The 20,829-nt window shown below is 35.7% G+C and overlaps 1 protein-coding gene across 1 annotated transcript in view; it reads left to right on the top strand.

The window, feature by feature from the left end:
• LOC106869861 (galectin-4) overlaps nt 1-18,869 on the top strand; it is a 20,586-nt gene extending 1,717 nt beyond the window's left edge. Inside the window, exons 2-8 of the mRNA XM_014915781.3 lie at nt 1,335-1,420; nt 2,349-2,559; nt 4,491-4,607; nt 6,737-6,790; nt 10,762-10,853; nt 15,177-15,372; nt 17,140-18,869. Of these exons, the coding sequence (XP_014771267.1) occupies nt 1,335-1,420; nt 2,349-2,559; nt 4,491-4,607; nt 6,737-6,790; nt 10,762-10,853; nt 15,177-15,372; nt 17,140-17,256 (873 nt within the window). The 3' untranslated portion in view covers nt 17,257-18,869. The remainder of the gene's footprint in view (nt 1-1,334; nt 1,421-2,348; nt 2,560-4,490; nt 4,608-6,736; nt 6,791-10,761; nt 10,854-15,176; nt 15,373-17,139) is intronic.
• Nucleotides 18,870-20,829: the final 1,960 nt, after the last annotated feature.

Raw genomic sequence — 20,829 nt, 5'->3', positions numbered from 1 at the left:
CGCACATGCGTGTGTATACATTTGGGAAGGGGAGTGTGCGTATGGGCGGTTGGTTTGTTGTGGAAAGCACGCGGCCAGTTGGTTAGGGTGTTACACTCAAAATCGCAAGACCGCGGTTTCGATTTCTGGACTGGGCGGTGCGTTGTGTTCTTGAGCAAAACATTTCCTTTCACATTGTTCAATCCACTCAGCTGTAAAGGAGTAACCCAGGAATGAACTGGTATCCTATTCAGGGGGAATGTTGTGGTCTTAGTCATACACCATAGAAAATGGATAACTGACTTTATAAGTCCAAGGTCGATTCGAAGACAGAAATGTCCAGAACACACACATGCATGCGCGCGCGCGCCTATCTATGTATTTATATAGATTGGGAGTCTCTTGGGGAGACTCTATCGTGATACGTGACTCTCCAAGAGACTTTTACATTGAACTAGTGGAAGGCAAGCAGACGCGCGGTGGGCAGAAAACGCACTCCAAGGACACAATTGATGCCTCACTGAAGAGCTTCCAGATCAACCCTGACACCTGGGAAACACCAGCACAAGACTGCCCTGCTTGACAATGCTGCACCAAGAGAAATGTCACCCCCTATGACAAGAACAGGATTGCCGGGGCACAAAGAAAATGCAAACTGCACAAGTCCACATCCAGCTCCTTACCTTCGGTCCCAGCTGACCACCCGTACCCAATCTTTTATTCTTTTGCATGTTTCAGTCATCTGACTGTGGGCATGCTGGAGCACTGCCTTTATTCGAACAAATCAACCCCAGAACATATTCCTTGTAAGCCTAGTTCTTATTCTATTGGACTCTTTTATCATGCCACTAAGTTACAGGGACGTAAACACACCAGCATAGTTTGTCAAATTATGTTGGGGAGGAACAAACACAGACACATAAACACACACACATCTATCTATGTATCTATCTATCTATCTATCTATATATATATATATATATATATATATATATATATATATATATATATATATATAGATGACACTTGCCAAAGGTGCCACACTGTGAAACTGAACCAAGAACTATGTGGTTAGGAAGCAAGTTTCTTACCACACAGCCACTCCTGCACCTATATATATAAAGATAAGTCCTAGGGTTGATTTGCTCAACTTAAAACCTTTCGAGGTGGTGCTCCAGCATGGCTGCAGTCAAATGACTGTAATAAGTAAAAGAATAAAAGAATATATATGTGTGTGTGTGTGTGTGTGTGTGTGTGTGTGTGTGTGTATAATTGACTTTACTCTCCACATCCCTCCAAGAGTGTGGCTTGGTTCTTGGGCTATAAGCATTTAATTTTTTTACTATTTCATACAGAATCTTCCATATATCGAAGAAATTCCTGGCTGGATTAAGAATGGAACTATAACTTTTCACGGTAGAGCTGAAACAGGACAGAAGGGGTAAGTCAATGAGATGATGAACCATTTACTTTCAGTTTTAAAGACTTTAAAGATTTTTCTTTCTCACATGTCAATTCAAATTGACTCATACAATGTCCAATCTAAATTCACTGCCTTGTATTTAACTGATATTAAATTTAAATTAGCTTTGCTTGAAACAAAAAATAAAGTAATATATAATACTTTTTTAAACTAGATAAAAACTTTCTAAGGTTGAAACAATGCAAAATGAAATACAAAAGTGAAGAGGGAACAGCAGCTGAAGTCTTTTCTTGAATTTCTTTGATATTTTTAGATTATATATATAATGAACTTATTGTATACAGTGCTCAGGTGCACTACAACTCATCAGATAAGGTAGTCAAAGGTGCATATATAGTACATAGAATAAGTCACAGAAAGTGAACAGTAAATGAATTGTTTAAAAAACGAAGGTGGAAGGTATCAGGTGTACTTTTGGTAAATTTCAGGAAGCATGGAAGTTTTGAAGGATGTAGTGTCCTGACATAACAATTGGTAGCAATTCTGGGTACGAAAGAATGTTTCCAAAAGTTATGGGTTCTGTGTTGTTTTTTGTTTTTTTTTTTCAATTTTGTAAGCATCTCCATGAGTGTTAGACAAATGGAATTCAAAAAGGTACTGAAGATTGTTGTTGGAAAGATGGAGGATAGTCTTATGGGTGTCTACCAAGTCAGTTGCCAAATGTTGGAGCTTTAATGTGATCATGCCCAAGGAAGCATAGAGACCCCTTCATTAGGACACATGAAGAAATAAGAGATGGAGCAGACCTATTTTTATTGCTTCCATTGCCATTTCTCCATAGAAGAAACAATTTCAGTTGATACTAATATTCTAAATCAATTTTCAGTATCCTCGCTTGGCAATATTTCACCTTAATGTCCTCTAATTTATTTTTCTATTTTTTAAGGTTTTCTATAAACTTATCAACCCAACCTTGTATTGAACCACTACCAGACACAGCTCTTCATATCGATGTACGATTACAAAACAAAATTGTTGTGTTTAACTATTACAAGAATGGAAAATGGGGCACAGAAGAAAGAATCCATGACAAACTTCTCCTGCGGCAAGACTTATCCTTTGAACTTATGATAATGATAACTAAATCTGAATTTATGGTTAGTAAACTTTTAAAAAATTTGTTATCTTTATTTGTGCAACTGTTTATCTAAGTTGTGAGAATAGTGGAATACAGAGATATAAATAACCTGTAAATGTGTGTGTGTTTGTGTATGTGTGTGTGTGTGGAGAGAGAGAGAGAGAGAGAGAACAAATAGACTGATGTATACTAATACACATACACAAAAGCTTAGTTTGTTTGGGGAAATAAAATGATTTTAAAGAAAGATTTCATTGTTGTCACATTTAGCATATTCAGTTAAATGAACTATATAGTATATATTATTCTCATTGTTATTGTCATCCTCATTGTTTTAATGTCTATCTTTCAATGCTTATATGATGGTGGCTCTTATTTACAGTTATCACATTGTCAAGACAAGGAGACAAGCAAACACACACACACATGCGCACACATACACACACACACACACGTTTGTACATGCGCGCAACAGACTTCTTTCAGTTTCTGTCTGCCAAATCTACTCACAAGGCTTTGATCAACCCAAGGCTATAGTGGAAGACACTTGCTCAAGGAGCCAATCAGTGGGACAGAACCTAGAATCACATGGTCAGGCAGTAAGCTTCTTAACCACACAGCCATACCTATGTGTAATATATAAGTGATTTGTCAACGAAAATGATTGATGTTTGTTATTAAACTTTTGATAAAGATTCTTTGAAAGCTGCCATAGTCAGAGTAATGTCCAAAATGAACCAGGACCACTTGATTTGAGTATGTAGATGATTTAGATCTTGTATAGAAGCAGTTGTTGGATAACATTATAGAAAAGAAGGTTTATTTTTATCCTCATAGCATTTTTTGATAGTTATTATTTGTTATTATATATCTGTTTTTTTTTTGTAAACATAAATCTGTCCTCAAATATCTTACACACCCTGTATACATTACATATAAATATATAGTGTGTGTGTACAACACACACACACACACACACACACACACACACACACACACACACACACACACACATGCAACTATTTTTGTACTGTTTCCAGCTACCAAATTCTACTCAATGACAATGGGCAATCTGAGGTTACAGTGTAACCTTTTGCTAAAAGGGCCATGTTGTGGAAATAAACCAGAGACCATGTGGTTGCAAAATGACCCTCTTAATTATACAGATATGCTTCCACCTTTATATAGCAATTTTCAAAAGTGTAATTAAATTGGCATCGTCTGTCATTTTTTTCTGCCATTATTTCAAAATGCTTAGTGGTATTTTGTCTGTCTTTATATTCCAGTTTCAAATTCCACCAAGGTGGACTTTACCTGTCATCCTTTTGGGGGTCAATGAAATAAGTACCTGTTGTGCACTAGGGTCGATGTAAACAACTAGCCCTTTCTAGGGATATCTTTTGTCATGGTCAATTATCATAAAAGATAAGAAAGATCAATGATGTTTTCACTGTTAAATTTATATTATTAAAAGACACAGGTATGGCTTCCCAGTCAAATGGTTCTGGGTTCAGTCCCACTGTATGGAACCTTGGGCAGGTATCTTCTACAAAAGCCCTGGGTTGTCCAAAGCCTTGTGAGTAGATTTGGTAGACGGAAACTGAAAAGAAGCTCATTGTGTGTGTGTGTGTGTGTGTGTGTGTGTGTGTGTGTGTGTGTGTGCATGTGTGTCTTTGTGTCTCTGTTCAGTTGTCCTCTACCACAACTAGACAACTGGTACTGGTGTGTTTCCATCTCTGTAACTTATTGGTTCTGCAAATGAGACTGACAAAGTAAGCATCAGGCTTTAAAAAGATAAGTTCTAGGGTTAATACATATGACTAGAAATTCTTCTTCAAGGCAGTGCCCCAGCATGGCCACAGTCCAATGACTGAAACACGTAAAAGATAAAAAAAAAACAAGATAGAAGATATATAAATAAATAGTTTTTTTTCTTTTCTTCTCTTTCAGATTTTCTTCCATGACGTCTATCTTTTAAGTTTCCATCACAGAATGGATTATAATACTGCAAAGTATCTTATCATTAAAGGTTTTGCTCAAATACAACAAATTCGAATTGATGGCACCGTAAGTACTGATGAAGCTCTTGTTATTACAATAGTTTTATGTCTACTTCGTGAAGTGCATGGCTCAGTGTTTATGGTATTCAGCTTATGATCGTAAGGTGGTGAGTTCAATTCCGGGTGACACGTTGTGTCCTCAAGCAAGACACTTCACTTCACATTGCTCCAGTCCACTCAGCTAACAAAAATAAGTAGTGCCTGTATTTTCAAAGATCCAGCCTTGTCACACTCTATGTCATACTGAATCCCGCTGAGAACTATGTTGAGAGTACACATGTCTGTGGAGTGCCCAGCCACATGCATGTTAATTTCGTGAGCAGGCTGTTCCATTGATCAGATCAACTGGAGCCCTTATTATCATAACCAACAAAGTGCCAGTATATCTACTACAGAAGCTGCGGATCTCTTTTAGATGTGAAAATCGTTTAAAGCTGATTGTTGATGTTTTGTCCCTTACTTTGTGATTCATCAGTAGTGTCACTCCATTGCTTCGATGGAACAGCTAAATCGCCTTGTTAGTATATATAAATTTACTTTTCATGCTGCTTTAAGGGTTTTCACTCTTATTTCTTGCAATATAGGTGCTCTCAGCATCCTCAGTTACAATTAGTGACGGTTAAATTTTTCTTATATAGTTTTATATTGCACTGAGCTGCTTTTATCAATTTTGAGTATACACATTGGCATTTCACCAAATCAGCCATAAATTTATATGGCAAATATATATACTGATTGTGGGATCTAGCTGTTCCATTGAAGTGATGGAGTGACACTGTTAATGGGTCCCAAAGTAAGGGACGAAACCAGTCCACTGTTTCTAGCTTTGCTCATGGGGCAGTTGTCTCCCATGGCAGTATATATAAATGTACTTTTCATGCAGCTTTAAGGGTTTTAAGTCTTATTTGACAGGATCTGTCTAAACTGAAGGCTCTGTTGGTCTCCATTGCTTTGGTGAGAGATTTCTTCAGTTGCATGCCTTTTTCCTGGGGCTACAAGCTACAGTAGCATCAACTCTTAAGGATTAGCCACATTTAGGTGGCAAATATACTTCACCATATCGTGCAGCTACTGTTTATAACTTGCTCAGAGATTTATTATTGCTTGTTTCCACTTTTTCGAGATCAGTGACTTTATGTCATTGGAAAATTATATATATACATATTTGCATTGAGAACCACTTCCCATCGCCAATGGGTGGTTGTCACACGCTGATGACGGGTAAATACCCAGAAATTTGGGTCCCTGTATATCATGTCAGGCTGGAGATGGGAACGACGACTTCCCTTTGCAAATACTGATAGGGCACAGATAGTGTGTCAATAGCTAGCTGGAGGAGATGTCTTCCTGGGGCTACAAGCTACAGTAGCATCGACCCTTAAGTGTTAGCCACATTTAAGTGGCAAATATACTTAACAATATTGTGCAGCTACTGTTTATAACTGGCTCAGAGATTTATTATTGATAATTAATGTATTTTGAACACTAATTCTTGCAGAAATCCAGGGCCAGTGCAAGGGAAGCAACGATTAAGAAATCCCTAAAAATTTATTTCCCCTTATCTGTGTCTTAACCTTCAAATCCCATGTAGTCTCATGTAACATTAAGTATTCTCATCCATTATAAAGGTGGTTACTGGCATTTTTAAGGTCACTGGAAAATTGTGGAAGTTCTTCACATATGAAATCAATTGTAGTTTTCTTAATCCACATATAAAGCTTGTACATATACACAAGCATATGTAATCATCATTTAATGTCCATTTTCCATGCTGGCATGGGTTGGACAGTTAGACAGCAGCTGGCAAGCCAGAGAGCTACACTGTGCTCTAATTGTCTGTTTGGCATGGTTTCTATGACTGGATGTTGTTCCTAACACCATCCACTTTACAGTGTACGGAGTGCTTTTTATGTGACACCAGCAGTGGAACTTTTTATGTGGAAACCAGCATGTGTGCTTTATGTATATATATATATATATATATATATATATATATATATATACATATATAATGGACATGTGTGTATATATGTATGTTATGTGTGTGTGTCCATCCACATATCTACTTATATATACTGTGTTGTTGGTTATAATTATTCGTTCAATGTATGATAATAAATTTGTTCTTGTTTCCAGACATTAGTTCCTCCCGATACATTTAAATCTGCGTTTCCTCCTATTTTTAATCCAGTAAGTTGTTCTATTCATTCATTTATTTAATTATTCAATTAACTTGCTTGAATGTTTCTGTTAATTCCTTTGTTCATTTATGCATTTATAATCACCATGTTAATTCATCAGCAATGACTGTCTGAAATATAATTGTAGCTGACCAATCCTACATCTTTCACGGCCATTAACATGAGTTCTGTAGACCCTAATTCACTGTTATTCTCGTCTGTCAGTCATACAGCATCGGTTTCTTGATGCAGGGAGCTATTACAAAAGCATACACTACTTCAGTTGAACCTGGTCTAAAAACTTTTTATTCCTTCAGTCATTTACCACAACTTCAGTCATTTACTACAAGCATACATCAGATTAACCTCCTAAATTGGTAACTTCTTCACTGATAAAGGATGTATATGTATATAACACATATCTTTCACCTCTTCATTTCATGATAAAAGATCTACCACTGCTACTCAAGCTCCACCTAACTTGCTTGTCTTTTCTCCTATTATCACCCATAATGTGTAACTTATTCAGTGTGAAACTTCATATTGACCACTTAGCTCAGCTCTTTGTCCTAAAATTTCAATCTTCTAGAATCCCCTCCCAGACCAAAAGGGTAGATTCTTTCAAGAAATTTATAATTAGTCTTCAAAGTTAAGTTACATGCTTACAGGAAGGAAAGTCCGGTTGTTGGTTTCCAACATGACGCATCTAAGGACATATTTCAGTCTGTTGGACTTCATCAGCACAGTAGCCTAACCAAATCTGTGAATCAATTGACATAGATTTTTACTGATAGAAAAAGAGTTACAAATAATTTCTGACTTGTAAAATTTGCATAATCAGAAATATAATGAATTGAAAAAAACAATTGAAATGGGTTAATGGCATGAATTTAGATAATTAAAAAAATTAAATAGTGATGCGTTGATATTTCAATTAATTGGGAATTTTTTAATATACAGCATTTAGTACATTACTCTTTGAATTAATTATCCATAGTCATGCCATTGGTCCATTTAAGTTGTTTCCCTTAGCTCATTTGTGTTTAGATAGTATCTGCTTAGATTGGTAATGATTTTGAACATAATTCCACAGTCATATGATTTCAAAGACATTTTTTTAAAAATGGATTATCTGATATCATAGTACAGGAAATGTTTAGACTCTTTGAGATTGCTTCTTGTAAATATCCTCTAAAATACTGCCATTATCACGACAGTCTTCCCTTTTACTATCAAAAGTTAATCTATGAACACACCAAACAATATCCTAGTTATTGATTTCATTAATCGAGCAACAAGCTAATTTGTACTGTTCAAGCTAGAAGTGATTATTTAATTGAACTGATAGTGTAGAAATCAATTATAGCAGTTCCTTAACTGACTGTTGCAATTGAAACTGTGAAAGAGATATTGGTTGATTTGTAGGTTAAACTGGGGAAGTCAAAGATAATTTATATATAGACAATTTATATACACGTACACATAATTAAGTTATGTTTATGTAAGCATAACAAGAACATAAAAGTGTTATGTGGGTTAAATGTGTGTATTCATGTAGAACATGAAATAATGGTTTTCAATTTTAGCCCAAGGCTAACAGTTTTAGTGGGAAGTGGTTTGTTTATGCTATTGATCGTAGTACTTGACAGGTATTTTATTTTATTGACCCCAGAGGGTGAAAGGCAAAGTCAACTTTGGTAGCATCAAAACATAAATAACTGGAAGAAATGCCATGAAACATTTTGTCTGATGTGCTAACAATTCTGCCAGCTCACTGCCTTAAGAACAAGAAATAATAAAAAAGATGGAGAGTCATTCCAAAGTTTAGTAACTGCTCCTATGAAAGAGACAAAGATATTTTGTGGGTTCTTGAAAGACAAGCAAAATATTTTCGTGAAAATCAAGAATAAGATCAGACATTTAAAACAGTATCTAAAAGTATCAGTAAGCATTCCAAGAATTTGTGAGGGACAAAAGACATAATTTGTTATGATTAATTGAATTCAGTAGAAAATATTTCTGGTAAAGGCGCAGGAGTAGCTGTGTGGTAAGTAGCTTGCTTACCAACCACATGGTTCCAGGTTCAATCCCACTGCGTGGCACCTTGGGCAAGTGTCTTCTACTATAGCCTTGGGCCGACCACAGCTTTGTGAGTGGATTTGGTAGACAGAAACTGAAAGAAGCCCGTCATATATATGTATATATATATATATATGTATGTGTATATGTTTGTATGTCTGTGTTTGTCCCTCCAACATCGCTTGACAACCGATGCTGGTGTGTTTATGTCCCCGTAACTTAGCGGTTCGGCAAAAGAGACCGATAGAATAAGTACTAGGCATCCAAGTCTTGGGGTCGATTTGCACAACTAAAGGCGGTGCTCCAGCATAGCTGCAGTCAAATGACTGAAACAAGTAAAAGAGTAAAAGAGCAAACATTGTAAGTCACTGGCTGACAATTTATATTTCACTGTAGATCATATTAAATTAATTGACTCTCCTATGTTGATTCAATGTTCTGTCTTACGGTCTAGTAAACAAATAGCTGTGCTCTAATGTTCTGTCTGTAGTCATTACTTATTAAATGGCTTTCATTCCTTGATGTTTTAGGACAGTCACAGAGAAACTACAACCCACAGGACTTTCTGAATGACATGTCAGGGAAAAAAATTACCTTGACTTTTTTTTAGTTGAGCAGCCTGTGTGATGATGTGTCATGTCTTGTGACCCATTTCTCAATAAAGGTTGCCTATACCTGTCTTAGAGTTCCTACCTTAGCTCAGCAAATTTCATGTCTCAGATTAAGGTCAACAATAAACCCCGCCCTCCACCATAATTTGATGGCCAAAGTAATAAACAACAAAAGCATATATACCATAGGAGAGGGCTTTGAAGAAGTCCTATGCTAAGCACTAATAGAAAGACCTCTCATACAGGCTGGCTTACTCTGAGCAAAATATCCTTTTGACACCTGACTTCTGTATAAGAAAAAAAAAAAAAAAGCAACAGCTCTTTATATTTAACTTTTTGCAGCTTCTACTGAGCATCCTCATTCTTTCTTGTAAATGAGAGTAGCTCCTCTACAACTAGAACCTACTCGCCCCTCTCATCATACACTTACTCCACACCTCCTAGCCTAAAACTGTTTCCCTCCCTGCACCTCACACTTCGATTTCATAGTCATATAAGCTCACTTGTGTCAGCAGCAGAAGAAATCACCTGTTATATGCTGTAAAGTGGTTGGTATTAGAAATGGCATCCAGCCATAGACACCATGCCAATGCAGACACTGGAGCACAATGCAGTCCTTAGACCCATTAAGTCCTGTCAAACTGCCCACCCCATACCGGCATGGAACATGGGTGTTAAATGCTCAGTGTTTAATGCTTAGATGTTAAATGCTGGGCAAAATGCTTAGTAGCATTTCGTCTGTCCTTATGTTCTGAGTTCAAATTCTAACGGTGTCAACTTTGCCTTTCATCCTTTCGGGGTCGATAAATTAAGTACTACTGAAATACTGGGATCGATGTACTTGACTGGTCCCCTCCCCAAAATTTCAGGCCTCGTGCCTTTTTAGTATAAAGGATTATCATCACTATTTTTAGAGAGTCCTTTCAAAGAATCCTCGTGCAAATTGTCAAGAAAACCAAATTCTCTCTGTCCCCCATCCCCGTGTCTCCAAGATCAGTAACTGACACCCTCTCCCCCAACCACCTTATACATTGGCCAGTTGGATCTCTTGAACGTAACTGCCAGACAAAATTTCAGGCCAGTCTCTCTCATGTGCAACATCATTTCATCTAATTTGATGATAATGATGATGGTAGTGGTGGTGGAGGTAGTAGTAGTAGTAGTAGTAGTCATAGTAGTTGTGGTAGAGGTATTGAAATAGCTACTTTTTTATTACCCGTAATTGTGTAATTTAGCTTCAATTTGTTTTTAAAATTGTATTTGATGAAATTTTGCTTGCATTATGTTCCAGAAAACTCCATTTATCTCTAAAATATTGGGTGGCTTAAATTGCCAAAGGATAATTACAATTAGTGGATATCCATCCAAATTCAATCCAAGAAGGTGAGTGTTATTAAGTTATTTCTTTGGTTACTTTCCCATTTTTATTTAAGAAAACTGCATAGATTTAGTTGGAGGATTTGCTGATCATGGAACAGAATTTGTATCAGCAAGAGAACAGATAAAGATTTGTTTTGAGCTCCTTGAAGTATACATACAGGGTGTCCCAAAAGTCACTGATGGGTTTTCAATTTTTAATAACTTCCTTAACTTAGCAAATAAATGCATGAAATTTTGATACAATATAAAGGACATAATGGAAATTAATATGCACAAGTCAAATTTTGCAACACCACTACATCACGTATGAAAAATGATATCACTTAAATGGCAGCCATTTTCAGCTTTGCATGCCTGTGCTCTTTTCAAAACTTGCACCATAACACCCTCAAGAGTTTCAGACCCCACTTCTCTGGTCTCTCTATTGATGTTCTCTTTCAGTTGCACCAGGGTCTTCAGTTTGTTGAAGTAAACCCTCTCTTTCAGGTATCCCCACAAGAAAAATCCGGGCTAGTCAAGTCTGGGGAACATGAAGGCCAGTTGACATTGCCGTAGTGGGAGATTATTCTCACTCCAAAGCATGGCCATAGCAACTGCAATGTTTCTCTTGTGGTATGAGCAGTTGCCCCATCTTGCTGGAACCATGTGTGAGGTCTACTTTGAATGGCCTTCACATTCCCCAGACTTGACAAGCCCATAATTTTCCTTGTGGTGATACATACATACGTATAAAGATAAGATCCAAAGATCAAGGTGTAGGAATTTGGTGAGCTTCAAGCAATCTATAGAAGATATAAAAAAGCAACTTCAGGAACATTAGTGATTTATTAGTGCAGAAGGTTGTGAATGTTTCTTGTATCAAAGCACAATAAGCTGAAAAAAGTCAATTTTATAGTTCATGGTTAGCAACTGAGGCTGCTGTACATGAAATTTTTGTAGGTTGCCTGCTATGTCCGTGTGTTAGTATCAAGTGACAAAGTTTGGTGTTGTAAGTCAAAGCTGACACAGTTGGCTGAACATGTCCCAACAATCAATGCTCTGAATGTTTTCTCTCAGGTGTTTATAGAAAATGAACACATGAAAATAAAAGACCATTCAGCTGATTATCATAAATTTGCCCACCAACACACTCAAACCTTTCATTCATAGACATACTGAGTCCTCTCTCTGCCTTTCTTTTGGCTACAACATTGACCTATGCTCCTTCAAGTCAGTTGGTCATGTACTGTATCCAGCCAGATACCTCTGACTCATCTTTTCTCTTCTTGGCACATATATTGTGTTCACCACCCCACACCCTGTACTAGCACCCTATACCCAGAACAGCCTCCTCCATGTTGACTTTTTTGCAATTTCCTCTCTGCTGATGTATTTTCCTGCAACTGTTTAAATGGAACACCAGCTGCATTGGTCATATTAGTCTTAAAGGGCCTATAAAGACAATGAGTACAACCCTTTCTCCAGGCTTCCTGACCATATGGTTGTGGGTGCAGTTTCACTGTATGGCTCCTTGGGCAAATGTCTTCTGTTGTATATCTATCTATCTATCTATCTATCTATCTATCTATCTATCTATCTATCTATCTCTTTCTCTTTCTCTTTCTCTCTCTCTCTCTGTATATATATATATATATATATATATATATATACATACACATACATACATACATACATACATACATACATACATACAGAACAGGTAGCCTAAACTGTGCCGGTGCTCTACTCAACATTTAAACACACTAATCAACTTATACTTATTTGTTCAAATTATTTATTATTATTATTATTATTATTATTATTATTATTATTATTGTTGTTGTTGTTGTTGTTGTTGTTGTTGTTGTTGTTATTATTATTCAGTAGCTTTATTTTTATAAAGTGCTTTCACTTCACTACTGAGCACAGCTCTGTGCGCCTTGGGTATGTGCTGTGGTTTGCTGTGATGCTCTTATGGTTAATGTATTGAAAATGTTTTGCGTAGGATGTGTGCAGTGCCTAGTAGTGCAATTTTCTGTATGTTATATATATTTGTAAGTCCTGGTGTTTTTGTTATGTATTTGTCTGAATATCTTTTTATCATACCTAATGTGTCCACTATGATATGAATTGTTTCTGTTTTTAGATTCCACATTCGAGTTACCTCTATTTCCAGGTCTTTGTATTTTGAAAGTTTCTCCATTTCTTTCAGGGAAACGTTGTCATCTGCTGGTATTGATACATCAATTAGAAAGTATTTTTTTTCTTCATGATCTCTGACAACTATATCTGGCCTATTGGCCTTAATTTCTCTATCTGTGTGTATTGGCATATCCCAGAGTATGGTTGCTTTCTCGTTTTCTGTGACTTTTTCTGGTGTGTGCCTATACCATCTTTTTTCTGTTGGCATAGCTTCCAGTGTATGTAGGTCTCAACTCTGTCATGCTTGTGAATATATTCCTTCTTAGCCAGGACTGGGCAGCCAGAGATAATATGATTTATTGTTTCTTGTCCATCTCCACATATTCTGCAGTTACTTGTTATGTTTCTTTTCATTATATGTTTTTGGTAATTTCTGGTGGGGAGGTGTTGGTCTTGTGCTGCAATTAAAAATCCTTCAGTCTCTGCTTTGAGTCCTGAGCTTCTCAACCATTGCTGGGATTTTTCTCTGTCTATTTCTTTTGCATTTAGTTTAGCCCAGTATTTGCCATGAAGGAGTTTTTCTTGCCATCGTTTTATCATGGTTCATTGCTGTTCTAGTTTTAGTTTGGATTTCATTTGTTTTATAGCTTTTGTTGTTTCTTCTTCTTCTTCTTCTTCGTATTTGTTAGGTAGATTGATTTCTTGTTTGTATTTGTCAGCTTCCTTAAATACTGAAAACAGTTTTTTGTTTTGCTCGTGTTTTGTGGCTATTTGTATTAGTTTTCCTTGCTTCTGAAGTAGGTATTTTTGCAGTCCTATGGTGGTTATTTTATAATAGTTTTCCAGCTATATAAGGCCTCTACCACCTTCTATACATTGTATATATAGCCTTTCTATGTCAGATTTTGGTTGGTGCATATTATTATTATTATTATTATTATTATTATTATTATTATTATTATTATGATACATTGCAAGGATTAAACATAACAAACAGAAAAAGTTAACATAAACATAACAAACGGAAAATTTAACAAACAACATAACAAATGGAAAATTTGGCAAAACCATACCAAACACAAAATTTGTAGTGAATTCCTCATCAGTCAATGTCCGAGAGAACATAATGATTTCATGCCATTATCAATGATATTGTTCACTCTAGTGGTGCCAGTTGCAAAAGCCACTGGGAATACCTAACAAATGTACAGGACAGTGGCAAAAACAAACAAGACAAATTAAAATAATTATACTAATTATACATATAGGCACAGGAATGGCTATAGGTGCTGGAATAGCTTTATAGGCACAGGAGTGGCTGTGTGGTAAGTAGCTTGCTTACCAACCACATGGTTCCTGGTTCAGTCCCATTGCATTGAAAGTGGATTTGGTAGATATAAACTGAAAGAAGCTCATCATATATATATATATTATATATATATATATATATGTATATGTTTGTGTGTCTGTGTTTGTTCCCCCACCATCGCAGGACAACTGATGTTGGTGTGTTTACGTCCCTGTAAACTAGGAGTTTGGCAAAAGTGACCAATAGAATAAGTACTAGGCTTATAAACAATAAGTCCTGGGGGCGACTTGTTCGACTAATGGCAATACACCAGCATGGCCGCAGTCAAATGATTGAAACAAAAATATAACAAATGGAAAATTTGACAAAAACATAACAAACAGAAAATTGAGTGAGAATGTGTATATAAGAGTGTAATGTATTTGTGTTTCCCTGTTTTTAATACTCATTAGTTGTAAATGAGTGTAACTGTTGTATAAGCAGTGTTATACATTTCCAATATTCTGTAAAAGCATATTTGGCATTTAGTAAATATTTCCTTTCTTGGAAACAGGTAAGTGTTTGTAATAGGAAGGGTTTCTGGCCATAGAATCTGCCTCGAAAACTCTATATGACCCTTGCAAGCATGGGAAAATAGCAATGACAGTGGTTGTGGCAATGACGATAATGATGCCAACAGACATAATCAAAGCTTTAATAAACATAGTCAAGTTATGTTTTTTTTCTCTGATGAATTAATTTAATGATGAATTTAGTGGTAAATTTAATTTAATGATGAATTAATTCTCTGATAAATTTAATGGTGACATCTATTCAACAAACTAATTTTTCATGTCTTTCTAAATATCAAATAAAATATTTCTTCATTTGCTCTCTTTTTCTCCATCTTCCATTAGGTTTACTGTGAATTTCAACACTGAAAGAGATATTGCTTTTCATTTTGATGTCCGCTTTAGAAATGACCATTCTGTTGTCCGTAATTCTTACATAACAAAATGCTGGGGAGAAGAAGAAACTTATAAACCTTTCTTTCCTTTTCAACCGGGTATTGGATTTGATTTGATGTTCACCATTGAACGTTACTGTTACAAAGTAAGTATATCAGTTCTGAGAAATCACTTGTTCATCTTTTATATTTTCTTTGTTTTCATCATTAGAATGCAGCCATGCTGGGGCACCAACTTGAAGAATTTATAGTCGAATGAATTGACCCTCAATTACTTATTTATTCTTTTTAAGCCTGGTACTTGTTCTAGCACTCTCTTATGTAAACAAACCAACACCTGTTGTCAAACGATGGTAGGGGACAAGCACATTCACAAAACCATACACACACACACATTGTCATCCCATAAATAATTTGGTTTTTTAAATATTTATTTTATTTTTCAAAATTAAGATAAACAAGGTTCATTTTTAATCTTAAATATGCTTTCCTTCATTTTCTACAATGCTCTTCCATCTATCTGGTAGACTTGCCAAGCCTCACTTCCAAAATTCACTTGTCTGTGACGAAAAATACTCTTCCAGTAATGTTCTGACCTTGTCTACAGAATTCATATTTTTTCCATCCAAATGATTTTGAAGACTGGAATAAATGATAATCAGATGGAGCAATATCTGGCAAATATGGTAGGTAGGGCATCGTTTCCCATTCAAACTACTCCAGCCTTTGGAATGTCATCCTCACTGTATGTGGTCAAGCACTATCTTGATTGAAGAACACCTTTCGTCTTGAAACCAAAGATGGTCATTTTTCTTCTAGTGCTGACTTAAGCTGCTCAAGCTACTCGCTGTAGATTTCCTTTGTTATCATTAGGTTTAGGTTTAAAAGTTTAAAGTGGACTAAACCTTTCATATTCCACCAAAAAGATAACAACACCCTTAGCCTGGGGTGCTGTTGTTTCTCCTTTCGTTACCCACTGTCTTCAGTATTTGGCATTTTTATAGAGGACCCATTTCTTGTCACCAGTCACTATTTTGGTCCAAAAAAGGTTCATTTATGAGACGTGACAGCAAAGCAGAGCACACATTCACTCTCTGCACATGATTAGACTCAGAAAGTTTGTGAGGAACTCATTGATCCTGTTTGCTGACTTTTCCGATGAAAAGAAGTCTCACTAGATATTTTTTGTGTCAGCTGGCTTGTTGTTATATATGTTTTTATGTGTCACAATTAATTTCATGTGCTGGTGAGAGATAACACATAACACATAAAGACATATATTGTGTTTATCAAATAATATTTATCTCTCACCAGATGGAGTACTTTTTTTGTTGATCTTACTATCACAAAGTAGTACACTATATGTGTGTGTGTGTGTCTTTATGTCTGTGTTTGTTCCCCACCACAGTTTGACAACCAGTGTTGGTGAGTTTATATCCACGTAACTTAGTGGCTCAGCAAAAGTTACTGGTAGAATAAGTACCAGGTTTAAATAAAAAAAAGTACTGGGTTTGATTCATTTGACTAAAATTCCTTAAGGCTGTGCCCCCTGCATGGCCCATGGTTTAATGACTGAGACAAGTTAAAGATAAAAGATAAAGCATGTTGTATGGTATTTGATATACCTGTATTCATCTATATTATTTAAATATTTGCTACTGGCTGCTCTGTGTCATGTCTCTTGACTCATTTTTGTTTAAATTATGGAAACTGGATTATTAACCAGTGTTGATATATTTTTAGCTGACAAAAGTGCAAGAAATAACTAAGTAAATCCAATGATAAAAAATAATTTTGAATGATGTATTCTGTATAAATTCAATATATATTTTCAACACATTTCAAAGAAATAATCACTTAATATTGGTTGCTTATTTAATACAGCTGTTTCTTTTCTGCTATTTTATTATTAGGTTGCTGTCAACAGTCAACATTATATAACATTCCAACATCGTATAAAGGATATTGAAACAGTGAATCAGCTGCAAATAACTGGTGATGTTCATTTGATTATGATGCAGTTTCATTGAAGAGATTCATTTAATAAAATAAACTACATTTTTACACAAAAGAAAGCTGGGAAACTTCATTTTCCACCCTCTACTAAATTTCTCATTTTTTCCTTTTTTTTGTCATTATTTTTAAAATCAATTCATTTTGTGCCAAGAGAAATTTTTATGAATAACACATGATCACACAAACATATTTTATATCTTTAGCATTTAATCTTGCCTTATCCGGCTCAAATATTCTACCTATTTTATGTTAAAACTGACCAGATCCAACCTCTCACACCTACCATACAATGTTGCTCTAAAAATATGCAAACTCATCATTGAAACCTTGAAACTACAAAATAATGCCTGATTAATTCAAAGGATAAAAGAAAGTTCCCTTCTGATGCACAAGTTTGGGCAGAGTTGTTTATGGAAGACCAGCAGTCGCCCATGCATACCAGCCTCAAGAGAGGTAAAGTCTGATACAACTTGGCATCAGTGATGTCACAACTCAATTCTTCAGTTGAGTGAACTGGAGCTATGTGAAATTAAGTGTTTAACTCAAGTACACAACACACAACCTGGTTCAGGAATTGAACTCACTACTTCCTGATTGTGAGCATGACCACTGAGCAATGTACCTAATTCAAAACAATGTGAATAAATAAGCAATACATTTGACAAAGAAATCTGAACACGTAAAGGCTAAGATAGATATCTCTTCAATAACTTACACCCTTCACTAATTCTGTAGGCATTCTTGTCACCTGAGGTTTTTTTTTTTCTTTTATTCCTCAAACACTAAGGACACAAACTCTAGGGTGATTACCCAGTTTTCATGGCATATAACTGACCGAGGTCACAACATTCTCCCTGAATGAGACTTCAGTTTGATCTTGGGTTCAAGACCAGCAATCTTGATGGGAGGTGGACCTCAATACATTACTGGTACTTAATTCTATCAACCTTGAAGGGATGAAAGACAAAGTTGATGTCAGTGGAATTTGAACTCAGAACATAAAGAGCCAGAAAAAATACTACTTAGTATTTTGTTTGACCTGCTTGAGATTCTGCTATCTCATTGCCTTTGTCACCTTATAGCACTGACTTTTATGCTTTCTTTAGGTACCATGTGCAGAATGTATAGCATAGACCAATTATGTCCTGCCCAAATTCTCTATTCTTTGTTTTCTGTAACAGTTCCACTTCCTGTTATTAAACCTCTCAGCATTCAGATTACTTTGTCAAGTGCAATCCTTATTTATTCACATTGTTTTGAATTAATCATACATTATCTTGTGGCCTTAAGATTTCAGTGATGTGATTGTTTATTTTCAGAATGACATTGTAGGATAGGTGTGAGATGTTGGATCTAGACAGTTTGCACGTAAAACAGGTAGAATATTTTGAGTCAGATATGGTTGGTTTAAATGCTAAACAGTTAATACCTCTTTCTTTCAACCACTTCAAGCTTGAGAACCATATCGTCCTTTACCTTCTTCTGTTTCTTTTCCCTTCAATCTTTTATACCAGAAGTGTAATTTAACAAGCCATCCACTGAGAAATTTTATGCATTTTATTTTTAGTCTCCAGAATATGTTGTAGTTTATATTAGTTTAACAAATAAAGGCTTGTATGATACTAAATAACTTCTATCTGTACCCAAGCTTAATGTCCATCTGATTTTCACTACATGCAGTTTTCTCACTTCAATAAAAGGGATTATATACAACTACAAAGAAATCAAGAACTACTTAAAAAACATTGCAAGCAGTGATATCAATGGCATATGACCAACATAACAAAATATATTCCATAAAAGGTTAGATATACAGGGGAAAAGTTAGCTGAAATGTGTATGTACTATGTTGACGTATTCTAGAGTATAATGCTTACTAATGCTATACTCAAAAGTGAATTGGCTAATATAGTCAAGAAAATCAATAGGAGAAAGTAATAAAGATCAGTTAAATCTATCATCAATGACTGTAGAATTTGTGAAACTAATTTAAAAATCAATACTGAGCTATAAAATATGTTGCTGTTGTTGTTTAACCCTAGGTTAACCCTGATCAAGTAGACTCATGATCAAAGGTTTTCTAACTTTGTCTATCTCATCTTTTCTTCAGAAATAGAGTATTAATGGCTACATTGACCAAAGTGTTATTTAAAATGGTAGGGGGTGACATTAAGGAGATTTGGTTGCTATTTTTAGCGGGTTGAAGTACAGGCTTTCAGAAGAAGGGACACACAGGTTTTTGTTTGTTTAAAGGTTTTATGATGTAAGTCCATCATCATCATCATCATCATCATGATTGTAACAAGACCCCTTGACTGAGTGGAGTGGTAGTATTGAGAGATAAAAATAGGTGTCTTGTAGTAAAGGAGAAACATGGTTACCTCAGATAGAGAGAGTGGAGAGAAAGAGAGAGAGATAAGAAGGTGAAGATATGACAAGGCATACACTCTGATGTAAAACCACTACAGTTATCCACTACTCTTTTCCTTCTAGACATCAAGGACTTACTTGTCATTAGGTCCAACAACACCCACTCTTCTGCAGATAACACTCACCATCATCATCAACAGCATCATCAATAAATGTTGGTCTTCCATGCAAGCAAGGGCTGGACAGTTAGTCAGAATCCATTGAGTTAGAGGACTGCATCACACTTCAATGTCTGCTTCAGTTGCATGTCCTACTAATGCTAACCACTTAACAGAATATGTGGCACCAGCATTAGTGATGATTCCCTGTAACCTTCAAGACAACTGTAACAACAATGACCTAAAGGCAGCCAAGTGTTGTTCTAAAGCAGTGGTTCTAATTTTTACCTACAGACCCCTTTGATTCTTATTTTACTTGGATGGACCCCATAGCCATTCAATGTTTAACGTCGGTTCCTATGGAACAGCCATGTTTAAGTGGTGATAAACATTACTTAATATAATTACTGCTTTCATCTCTTAAAGAGATTTTCTTAACTAACTAATTTGCTTGTTGCAAGATCAGTGACTGTGTGTCTCTTGTTTACTATATATTGTGAGCTGGAGTGAACTACTTCTATCTCTAGTGGATGAGTATCCACCACTGATGATAACCACAAAGAGGTCTAAACTGTACGGTCTGGTGATCTTGTGGCTGGAAGATGGTAGGAGTTCACTCCCCTACTTGCAATATATATTAGGTGCAGATTGCATCAAATAACCAGCAGGAGGAGGCATCCTCCTTGGGTTAAAATAGCAGTAATGTCAGTTCCTACAGAACAGCTGTGTTTAAGTAGTGATGACCATTACTTCTCAGGATAATTACTGCTTTTGTCTCTTATAGAGATTTCCTTAACTAGCTAATTTGCTTGTTGTTTAAGATATTCTATTTTTAGAATTAGATATTTTTAGGAATTGTATAAAAATTGATAAAATATTTCAAGCATTGTAGAAGTATAAACAGTTTATCACAAAAAAATTTTAACAATAAAATCATATATGGGCCCCCAAGGGGTTTAGATGATATTTTCCTGACTCTAAAGCTAGGCATTGACCTGTCTTTGTTTTTATAAAAGTTGCTATAAAGATGAGTTATGATTAGAATGGTCAAGCTGACAC

Source organism: Octopus bimaculoides, chromosome 11 (assembly GCF_046866305.1).
Source record: "Octopus bimaculoides isolate indiv1 chromosome 11, ASM4686630v1, whole genome shotgun sequence".
Taxonomy (NCBI): Eukaryota; Metazoa; Mollusca; class Cephalopoda; order Octopoda; family Octopodidae; genus Octopus; species Octopus bimaculoides.
The sequence above is the reverse complement of the archived record's forward strand: the minus strand, read 5'-3'. Positions and strand labels throughout refer to the sequence as shown.